This window comes from Sciurus vulgaris (genome assembly GCF_902686455.1).
Source record: "Sciurus vulgaris genome assembly, chromosome: 17".
Lineage (NCBI taxonomy): Eukaryota > Metazoa > Chordata > Mammalia > Rodentia > Sciuridae > Sciurus > Sciurus vulgaris.
Genome location: NC_136478.1, coordinates 74,864,089 through 74,874,695, shown reverse-complemented (window position 1 = coordinate 74,874,695; position 10,607 = coordinate 74,864,089). Strand labels below are relative to the sequence as shown.

At 54.1% G+C, this 10,607-nt stretch overlaps 1 protein-coding gene across 1 annotated transcript; it reads right to left on the bottom strand.

Moving 5' to 3' along the window:
- Nucleotides 1–1,648: 1,648 nt before the first annotated feature.
- Nucleotides 1,649–8,909, bottom strand: LOC306647922 (uncharacterized protein). Its single transcript, XM_079117537.1, has 4 exons — nt 7,322–8,909; nt 5,876–6,002; nt 5,370–5,486; nt 1,649–4,578 (listed from the first exon to the last, which is right to left on the bottom strand). The coding sequence occupies exons 1-4, from the start codon at nt 7,352–7,354 to the stop codon at nt 3,167–3,169; spliced, it is 1,689 nt and encodes a 562-aa protein (XP_078973663.1). The 5' UTR covers nt 7,355–8,909; the 3' UTR covers nt 1,649–3,166.
- Between the last annotated feature and the right edge of the window lie 1,698 nt (nt 8,910–10,607).

Sequence of the window (10,607 nt, the reverse complement as noted above, 5' to 3'; positions counted from 1 at the left end):
CTCACAATAGGGAATATTATTTAACTGTGGGATAGGGTTCGTTTGGTTCCACATATTAAGTGGCTGAACTGTGACTTACCTCAATATTAACCTTTATCTGCGTGTGTTTGGTTTCTGCAGATACCTGCCAACAACTCAGGATGAAGAGCAGCAGTCCTGAACACTGACTGGAACCTTGGAGCTGTGTGTGGGTACAGACTGTCAACTCTCAGCTCACCAGTGGCTTCATCAGGGTGTGTTTTGTTTTGTTTTTTGGAGGGCTTCAATCTTTTCTGTGGGACTGCAGATTTCTCTGGGAACAGCTTCTCACAGGTGGGGAGCTCTTCTGCAGGCACCTTTACAGGAGGGCACTTCTCCCTTGGATTGCTGGTTACCGAGCCTTCTGCTGTGTTGCAGGGTAGCCTACTTGGACCTTCCCTAATGCCAACTCAGCATCTGGCTTCCGTCAGTAACAGCGCCCACATCTGGCTGCAGAATGCCATTGCTCTCAACACCCTTCCCAATGCTGACACGTGTGGATTTCTTTTCCTCTTTTCTTTTCTCTTTTTCTTTCGGTGCTGAGCATTGAACCCAGGGCTTCAGGCATGCTAAGTGGCACTCTGCCAGTGAGCTGCCGTCAGCCTCCTGGATTTGTGTTTTGAACACTCCCTTCTCTGGGGTCTTAGGGATTTGAGCTGGTTGTGATGCCAGTGTTTGACCCGATCTTTGTCCCAGAAAGTTCAGGTACACTTTCACAGCTGCAGTTTGTCCCAGATGAAAAGGGACCATCCCAGCATGACTACAGAGGTCAGGGAAAGGCAAGACAGAGGGAGGAGGCAGCCCAGGTTGGGGTCCCCAGCCAGTTCTGGGTAGCAGAAGAGGTAGGTTCAAGGAAATTGGAGCTGAGGAACAAGAGTACAAGTCCAAAGGTGAGAAAGGGCTCGAGGAGAGGCTAGTGGGGAGACAGATCGGGACACTGAGTCCAGCCTGAGGGGTCAGGATGGCTTATGACAGGCCACTCCAGGAACTTCTGCCCAAGGCACAGGACAGGTCTCACTTGAGGGGACACCCGCTTGTTCAGCGGATTTCTTTGGTCCTGAATCTCCTGAGTTCCTAGAAGTACCTCTGTGGCAAGCTGAGGTTTGTCTGTATTTCACAGCTTTGCAGTTTGAGTCCATCCAGGAAGGGTGGACAACAGTAAAGGGGCCTATAGATTATCAGGAGGCTTGAAGGGCAGAAGGTGGATGTGGCCCAAGTGGTGGGTAAGCAGGACAGCTATGCCTGTGTTTTCTGAGCAGGGGGATGGCCACAAGGTCTTAGGGTGATGGGACTGGTGTACCTACTGGGCTGGCGTCAGCCTTGCCGGGATGCCACATATCACCACGCCTCCTGTGCCTTAGCAGCAGGAGTACATACCCTGTCTTAGTTTCTCCACCTCTCCCCCTCCCATTGCCTGGATCCCCCAAGGCTCATCTCCCAGGAGAGCTGCTGCTCAGGGGCAGCCCGACCCCACCCAGGTCTCCTGACCTCCTCCACTCAACTGCAACCACTAAGGGACACAGGTGTCCCAGTCCCACACTGGGCTGCAGAAAGGCCACATCTTTACTCTGTACTCTGTCTAAGGGACCCAGGTTGAAGCTCTGTGCTGATGACACCCTGTTGGCACATCTGTGTTATGTCTGTTTAATACCATCTGCATTGCATTAGGGTGAAACAAGCACCAGGCTACTATTGTTCACAATGTTTAAAAAGAAACCTTTACTAGGAAGCCTCTTTAGACTCTTGTTAAAATCCGAACCACTCCCTGGAGCCAAGAGAAGAGGCCGAGGCTGTAGACTTCCACACTCCTGTACACAAAATTACAATTTACATCCATTTCAAGCTGTAAATGCTACTGATTTTTTTTTTTTTTCTCTCTCTCCCCGCTGTTTTTAAATAGACCATGGCCTTCCCTACCAGTGAGGCCCAGGTCAGGAGGTGGCCTGGTTTGCTTAACAACATAGGAGTCAAATGGCCCCACTCCACCCATTTGTCCTCAGCATTCAGGGTTATTACACTGGGAAAGGGGGTTTCAGAAGGGCACCACACAGGCTTAGGTAATAACAAGTCCTTCATATTTAGCTGTCTGTCTACTTTCCAACCAGGTCATGTAGCCACCAAACCCAGAAAAATGAGCAGCCTCATCTTGTTTCCTATGCAGTTCTTACCATTGCTTTGGATATGAAGATTCCTCATTAAAAAAAAAAAAAAAAATCCTCGTAACATTGACTTTGGTAACAGGAGCTGATGACAGAGTGTAGATGAGAACGTGAATGAGTGCTGCAGGGAAGCCAGCATCCTTGATCTGTCTTTCCAGTGCTGACAGTCATATTGCCTCCCTTGGGCTTCCAGTTCCGTCGAGTCTGTTGTGTGGGAAGCCAGGTCAGACCCTCAGTTCTGGCAGACTAGACTGAGGTATGTGAAGCCGAGCCATCCCCCTGGATTCCAGTATCAGCTCCGTCCTAGGCAACTTGCTTTCCTTCTCTGTGTCTCAATTTCTGCATCTTTAAAGTGGGCATACCAGCACAAGGCTCATAGGGCTGACAGGAGGAATTTCCCTGCATCTAGAAGGCTGGCGCTGCACATATATTGGACCTCATCAGGTTCCCACCAGAAGAGGACCCTCTATGGGCCCAAATCTTTTCCCCTTTCTTTTCCCCTTTCTTTTCCCCAGAGAAGGCAGTTGAGGCTCAGAACCCAACCACTTGCCCAAGTACTACACACCCTAACCCCCATTCCCCTATAGATCCTTTTTGCTGGGTTAGACCCCAAGAAGCTTGGATGAACTTAGGCTTGGGGGGCAGAGGGAAACTGGTCACCAGCTGCCAGTTTCTGTGCAGATAGATTTCTCCACACCTGCACTTCCCCTCCTCACCTTAGCATCCAGTCGTGAACAGTGGAAGGGCATCACCATGCAGGGCTGCCTTTTCTGGCCTGGCACCAGCTCCATCCTCTTGGTGTGTCTGTGTGTGACCTCTTTGAGGACACAGGTGTGTGCCAAAGCTGAACTGGCATATCTTGTCACTGTGTACAAATGTAAGTGCAGCCACAGGATCTTCCTATGCCTGGTTCGCTTCTCACAATGTGGTCTGCAGTGGACACAGGCCTTTAGCTGTGAAAGGGATTCACAGAAGGCCAGGAAAGGGCCTTAGGACTCAGCTGGCTTTGGAGCTGTGGGTGAAACTGAGGAAGGAGTGGCCTTGGCTTCCTTCCCCAGTGCTACTTCTGCTGAGGTCTCCAAAGGCCTGGCCTGGGGACGCATGTTAGCCCTGGGTCGCCGCAAGGCCTTCTCGCCAGTGTGGACCCTCTGGTGGTGGAAGAGGGCTGGCCGCTCACGGAAGGCGCGGCCGCACTGTGTGCACACGAAGGGTTTCTCTCCCGTGTGGATGCGCCGGTGGCTAAGCAGCACTGCTCCCTTGGCGAAGGCTTTGCCGCAGTCTCCGCAACGGAAGGGCCGCTCACCTGTGTGCAGCAGCTGATGCTGTGTGAGGTTGGAGCTATGGCTGAAGGCACGGCCACACTGTGCGCAGGTGAAAGGCTTCTCACCTGTGTGCACGCGCTGGTGCTTGAAGAGCGAAGAGCCCTGGCTGAAGGCGGCGCCGCAGAGCGCACAGGCATAGGGCTTCTCGCCCGTGTGCGTGCGCTCGTGCTGGATCAGATGCGAGTTGCGGCAGAATCGGCGGCCGCACTGGGCACAGGCATAGGGCCGCCCGCCTGCATGGATCTTGCGGTGTTGGCTGAGGTTGGATCCGTGGCTGAAGGCCTTGCCACATTCGCTGCAGCGGAAAGACTTCTCTGCCGTGTGGATGCGCTGGTGCCGCACCAGTGAGGAGCTGTGCCGAAAGGCTTTGCCGCAGGCCGGGCATGCATAGGGCGTCTCGCCGCTGTGGATGCGCTGGTGCTGCGTCAGATGCGAAGTCTGACTGAAGGCCTTACCACATTGTGCACACTCATAAGGCCGCTCGCCAGTGTGAGTGCGCAGGTGCTTGAGAAGGTCTGAACTCTTCACGAACACCTTGCTGCATGCTCTGCATTCAAAGGGCTTCTCCCCAGTGAGCAGACCAGGGCCAGCATGCAGGGCCTCTCCCAGCTCTTTCCAGGTTGGGGCCTCCTGGGTACCCAGGAGTCTCTGAGGCTCATGCCAGTTTGTGTTCATTCCACGTTCTGCCCCACTGCAAATGGCTCTGAGGTCCGGGTTGCTTGGGAAGGCTCTTGGGGGTGCTTGCTGCACACGTGGCTTCTGTAGTTCTGCTGGCCGTGGCGACTTCCCTGGAGCCAGGCAGTCCGTAAGGATTTTCTCTCTAGACTGGCTCTCCTCAGAAGTCCTCAGCGGGGGTGTCAGTCGCAGGCTGATGCTGGCTTTCCCACTGCCTGAGCCTAGCAGGAGCCTCTCCCAGTAGATCACCGACACACCTGTGGGTTTTCTCTCCTCAGGCGGGAAGGCACCCCGTTTTCCCTCCAGGCTTGGACTAGTAGGTGTCCCAAGGGAGCTATGCAGGAAGGTCCCTGGTAGTGTCGTTTCTCCAGAAACATCTCTGTCCTCTGCCAGGCAGCAGGAACCTGAAGGCAGAGGAATGATGGCTGCCTAGAGCATCTAGCCAGGAGGTGACCAGAGCAGGCTGCTAGGAAGGCGGGGGAAACCCAGGGGCTGGACGAAGAAGCCTAGGGAGAAAAGCAGAAGCCTATGCTGGCCCTGCAGGAAGGGGACGCAGGAAGCATCTGCCCTGACAGGTGTGGCACTCACTGTATTTGCACCCCCATGGACAAAATGAAAGCCCCCAGACAACCAGACACTGGAGTGTGGAGAACCTAGCAGTTACCAGCTAAGACTCTGCTGGCTGTCCCCACCACAGATCCCTCCCCACAGCTCACTCCCCAACCTGCTTTTTCTCCTGCTCTGGTTTGCTTTTGAGGCTACAGACTATTCATGAACTGTTTACTGACTGTCTCCTCTGGCATCAGCCCCAAAGAGCAGGACAAGGAGTATCCTGGTGAAGGCTGTATCCCCAGGGCCTGGAACAGGCCTGGCCATAGCAGGCACTCAAGCAACACCTGGACACATGAATGAAGAGAGGAAGGATACACAATAGATGTGACAACTAGATGTGGAGGTCTGAAGCCGCACCACCCAGCAAGGAGGGACTCTGAACAGGTCTCACCAGTCAGGTGACTTCCTGTGTGAAAGCAGGTCCTGTGCTGTTAGACCCAGGCCATAGCCTCCAGAAGAGGATGAAGAAAAGGGAAGAAAGGCAGGTAGGAGGCAGGAGAAGAGAATATGTCTATAGATGGGGAGACAGGGGCGTGGCCACAGGTTGGTCCCAAGTTCACCCCCACCTTGAGCCTCAACTCACCAAGGCTGGGCCTTCTGTGGGCATTCCTGCCCAGGGCTGTATCTGTCCACCTGGGAACCCAGGGCTCCTCACCACGCTCCAGCTGGATGACTACATGAGGTCGGGAGGCAGAGAGTCCTATGAAGGAGGGATTCAGGGGAGAAGCCGCCTCAGCTCAGGACAACCCATCCCCCAGAAGATGGCAGGAGTCAGGGCTTCATAGAAATAGTGCCATCTGTGCAACCATGGAAACCAGGGGTCACAACAGGGCAGGGGCTCACAGGGACAGCTCAAGGATCCCTGCAAGCAGCATGTGCTGGGGCACCTCAAGAAGGAGACAGCTTAGGCACAGGAGACTCAGTCAGACAGGGCCATAGAGTAAGGTGGAGCAGGTAGCCTGCACATCTCCAGGGCCTGATCCCGCCTCATATGGCCTCTGCCAGAAGGTTCTGCTCTTAGGAAGGTGAAAAGATAGTCCTGAAAACCCATCCAGGCACCCACTTCCCATGGAGGACCCAGGGCTTTACCCAGCGAGGCCACAAGTGCGTAGTTCCCCAGCATCACATGGCGGTACAGGGCCCTTTGGGCTGTGTCCAGAAGCATCCACTCTTCCCGGGAGAAGTACACGGCTATGTCCTCAAAGGCAATCAGACCCTACAACAGCAAGCAGTCTAAGGTATGGCTGTGCCCAGAATCCAGATCCCTGTCCCAATGGTCACCCTGCTTGGTGCTTTCTGAACACTTACTATGTTCCTGAGGTTCTACTCCAGAGCTCTCTTCAGGTGGCACTTCCTCCACTTATCTGGGCTCCCTTCCCTCCACCCTCCCTGTCCAGGCTACAGAAGCTCTCTCAGTCTCTCTACTGGCTATTCCATGTAAGCAAGCAAGAACAATTCTTAGGGTTCTTGGTTGGCATCCACCCCACCCAGCAAGACCACTTTTGACCCTCCCCAAACATGCCCTTCCTGTGCCTGCAACAAGCAACTGTGTAAGTCCCACCTGTGGACCCACCAGGGTGTGCCCACTCTAGGATCCTCCCCTGCTGTGCCCCTGACATTTCAAGACTGGTCCTTGAAATCAGTTGCCACAGGAGGGTGGCCCCAAGGGCTGTTGGACAACAGGACGTCAATACCCTACTTCTCCTGAGTAGTGTCCCTTCTATTTCTTTTCCAATCTTCTTCCACCCTCCGCTCCTTCAGCTACCTGCCAGACTCTTGCCCTGACAACTCATTACTCCCATTTTTCCTCCCTCTAGAGTCCTAACTGAAACTGACCATCCCTTCCTGAGTCTGTGAGATCACCCCCTCCTCAGTCTAATTCCCAAACTCTGCTTTGGCTCAGGACACCTTCAATGTCAACTTCCCTCTGAGACATGGCAAACTTCTGATCTTTCCTGTGAAAGAAACCTCTTTTCCCTTCAAGTTACCATTTCTGAGTGTCTTCCAGGCACTCGGGCCGAAGAGCTTCTGACTGTGCTGCTCGCACTTGCTCATAACCCACACAGTTGAACGCAGTTCTACTGAACTTCCCCCCGCAGACTTCCCCATCCAGTCCAGGAGCCATCTTCTGCTCACCCTGGCGGTGACAGAAGCCTTCACCCTCCATACGGACACACCCTCCACATCTGTTCTCCATCAGCGAAAGGTGAGACGCTTTCAAGATCCTAACGGGGAGGATGTCCAGTCTCTGTTCAAAACATCCCCTGACTCCCACGTCCGGATAAAGTCCACTCCTCTCCCTGCCATCTCAGTCCCAAGACTCCGTCCCCGTATCGCACAAGCACGCTGAGCCCCAGAACCAAGGCGTCTCGGCTCCCAGGCGCTGCACGTGTGGGGCCTTCCCGTTGGAACTTCGTGCACGCCTCGCCGACCTGGGCTACCGGGTCCCACCCCAGGGCAGCAGGAGGACACAAGTCCTCTAGGTAAAGCCCTTCCCTCGATGGGGCTCGGTCCTTGGAAGGGGTCCCCACTCACCCGCGTCGGGTCTGCAAGCCTCGCCGCCGCCATCGGAACCCGCGGCCCAGGAGGGGCAGGGAGGGTGCACGACAAGGCCCCGCCGATCGCCCGCCGCCTTGCGCGGCCCTCCGGGGCCTCGGTCTCGCGGTCGGCAAAGGACGCCGGAGGCCCGGGAGGCGCTGCGGCGCTGCGGCGCCGGCTGAGGAGCGCGCGGCTCGGGCACCGCCCGACAGCAGCGCCGGGCCGCCCACGCGCCCCGGGAAGCCGCGGCTCGGGGCCAGGCAGCAGCCGCGGCGACGCGCGGGCGGCACGAGGCGGGCCCTCCGCCAGGGCCTTCCTCACTTTCCTCCCCTGGGGACCTCGGGGCTCCCGCAGAGCCAGCCCGGCCTCCCGTGTCCCGGCCCGAGCACCGCAGTGGCCTGACGCGGGCGACCGATGACAGTCCGGAGCGCCGGAAGTCCAGCCCCGCCCTCGGGGCGGTCGCGCGCGGCGGACGCAGGCGCAGAGCCCTCTGGGAGTTGTAGTTCGCACCGCCCGGCCGCGCACGCTCCCGGGCCCGAAGCCCGCGTTGTCGCAAGTGCTTCGCCAGTTTCCGCGGGCGGGGCCGCGGGATGGGCCGCCCCCGCCGAGGGCCCTCGGGTGCCAGAGCGAAGCTAAGCAGCCCCCAAGGCTAAACCCTGGAGGTTCCAAGGTGGAAACTTCCGGGGCTCCTGGGAGCGACACTAGCAAGGAGCGCAAAGGAGAGAACGTAACGCGAAGTGTGCCTTAGGAGTCAGAAGAGCTTCTGCCTGGAGCTCCGGGTTCAAATCCCGGCGCTGACCATTTTCTGTTGTGCGCCGAGGAGGGGTTTGGAATTCTTTGTGCGTGAGTGTGGTAGAGTCGGTATCAGTTTCCCAGTCTCTACACCAAGAATTGTAGATCCCTAGCCTACATTTTTTTAAACTCTGGAATTGTTTCTAGGCGCTTGCCCAAACCATCCATTTTAATTGTAGACCTGGATTTCAAAAGTACTTCGGCTGGGGAGATAGCTTAGTTGGTAGAGTGTTTGCCTCTCATGCACAAGGCCCTGAGTTCAATGCACGGCAAAAAAAAAAAAAAAAAAAAAAAAAAGTTCTCTCCCAGTCTTGTCTGTAGAGGCCCTTTAGTTCTTGCCTTGCCCACACATCACAGTGTTGATTCTTTGTTCCTTTTCTCTCAGGACCAATCTAAGTGCCTCACTGAATACCAAAGGCAGAATACCCTTACCCTATTTCTGGCAGAGCATAAAAAGGTTTGTCTTTTAAAAGAGCTCCACAGGGGGCTGGGGTCGTGACTCAATGGTGGAGCACTTGCCTAGCACCTGTGAGGCACCAGTTCGACCCTCAGCACTACATTAAGGGGGAAAAAAAAGAAAAGAGCTCCACAATCTGGGTATGGTGGCTTATGCCTATAATCCCAATGACTCAGGAGGCTGAGGCAAGGAACCCTAAAGTCCAAGGCCAGCCTCAGCAACTTGGTGAGACTCCATCTCAAGATTGAAAATAAAAAGTGCTGTAGCTGTAGCTCAGTGGCAAAGCACCCATGGGTTCAGTCTTCAATACCAGAAAACAAAACAAAACAGTAGTTGCAAGCCCTGGCACCATGCTGAAAAGACTCTATGTCCTTTATATGTCACATGCCATTACTGTTGGACTGGAAAATGACAAACCCCCAAATAGTGTGACCCATGGAAAGGGAATAAGGGAGAAGGCAATACATTGATCCTTTCCCAGTGGCAAGACAAATCCTGGGGAGGAAATATCCATCTAACCTAGAAAGACAGTCTCCAGGAAGAGGCCAAAGCATTGATCTTTCCCTAAACAAATCCTTTTCCAGATACCAACCACTGATCCCAGGCCCTCCATTGGGCCCAGTAAAGATAAATCCCAGAGACTGACCCCAGACTCCCTTCCATTTCACTCAGTAAAACAGACCCAAATTCCTGAGTGCCCATACTGACACGCTCATTAATTCACTTCTCAGTGTAACTAATATAAGCCCAGTCCCCTCCTTTGTTCAGGGCTCATATTAACCAGGAAAGTGGGTCCATCAGAGGCACGAAACTCTGTTCCTGAATGAACAGATGAGATGATCTGTGAAGTTTGGGTCCGGCCTGGTCCTTTTGTGCTAACAATTACTACACCCATTTTAACACTGGAGAACATGAGCCACATGTCTCAGTATGAGCTGACTATAGGCTTGGGGGACATGTGAACCTACACTGTGGAGAGTCCTTGGTGACTCCTATGAGAACCCTGCAAAGTTGGAGCCATTAACCAGGAATGCCTGGCCTCAGGAACTCACATCAGATATCCGCCGTTCTGGAATGCCTGAGTCCTGTGGTATCCTGTGTTAGCTCACCACTCAGGTTCAAATACAAGTAATGGAGATGGGAGTGACCCTGCTAGAGCCAAATGGCCTGCTTACCTCCGCCTACTATCCTTTTTCCTGAAGAAGCACCTACTGGTTCCCTTTGATCTGTACTGATGTAAATAAAGCAAGCACGGGCTCCTTCCTTTGTTAGAGCCAGACCTTGCGGGACGGTTCAACTCCTAAGATATTTTTGCCTTCTGTCTTTATTTCTGATAAATAAGTTCCATGGCTTTTATTTCACAGCCAGCCCATCCCTCCTATAGGAACCCTTTCCCTTGCCCACGTAGGACATACACAGTGCGTGCCTTTATCCACTTCCCCATCTTCAGGACTTACTTGAAAGTCAGCTTTAAGTAAAATAAAAGGTTATGTGCAAGCTGAGGTGTCAAGGATTTAATAAGCTCTCAATACATCTTAGCTCTCACTTCACTACTGTTCAAGACAGGTATAACTGAAGGGCAAGTAGGGCTTCTTGTGCACTGGCAAGGGAAGGTGTTCCCGGCACAGGGCACTGCACCCACAAGGTCTTGGTGGGCGTACAGCCTGGGTTTTTAAAGTGGGAGGAAGGTTGGGTCTGGTTCACGAATGGAAGGGGAGCCTGGGCAGGTGTGAGGTGCTGGAGTCTGCAGACCCCTTAGGAGTTTGAATTCCATCCTAGGAGAGGGGAAATAAAGCGTGCAGGAGTTGTGAGAAATAGTAAGTTCAGTCTTCTATTTTCAGAATATAGTATTTAGGCCAGGCATGGTGGGGCACACCTGATATCCCAGGGACTTGGGAGGCTGAGGAAGAGGAGCATGAGGTCAAAGCCAACCTCAGCAACATATTGAGGCACTTAGCAACTCAGCAAAAATCTGTCTCTAAGTAAAATATAAGAAAGGGCTGGGTATGGGGCTGGGACTGGGGCTGTAGCTCA

Bases quoted from the DNA above. Each gene is read 5' to 3' on its own strand.
- LOC306647922 (XM_079117537.1), bottom strand. From the start codon at position 7,354: ATGGCGGCGGCGAGGCTTGCAGACCCGACGCGG. The intron at 6,003-7,321 runs GTGAGTGGGGAC...TTGCTGTTGTAG, and splicing joins GGCTTGCAGACCCGACGCGG to GGTCTGATTGCCTTTGAGGA. The intron at 5,487-5,875 runs GTAAAGCCCTGG...CCTCCTTCATAG, and splicing joins CGCACTTGTGGCCTCGCTGG to GACTCTCTGCCTCCCGACCT.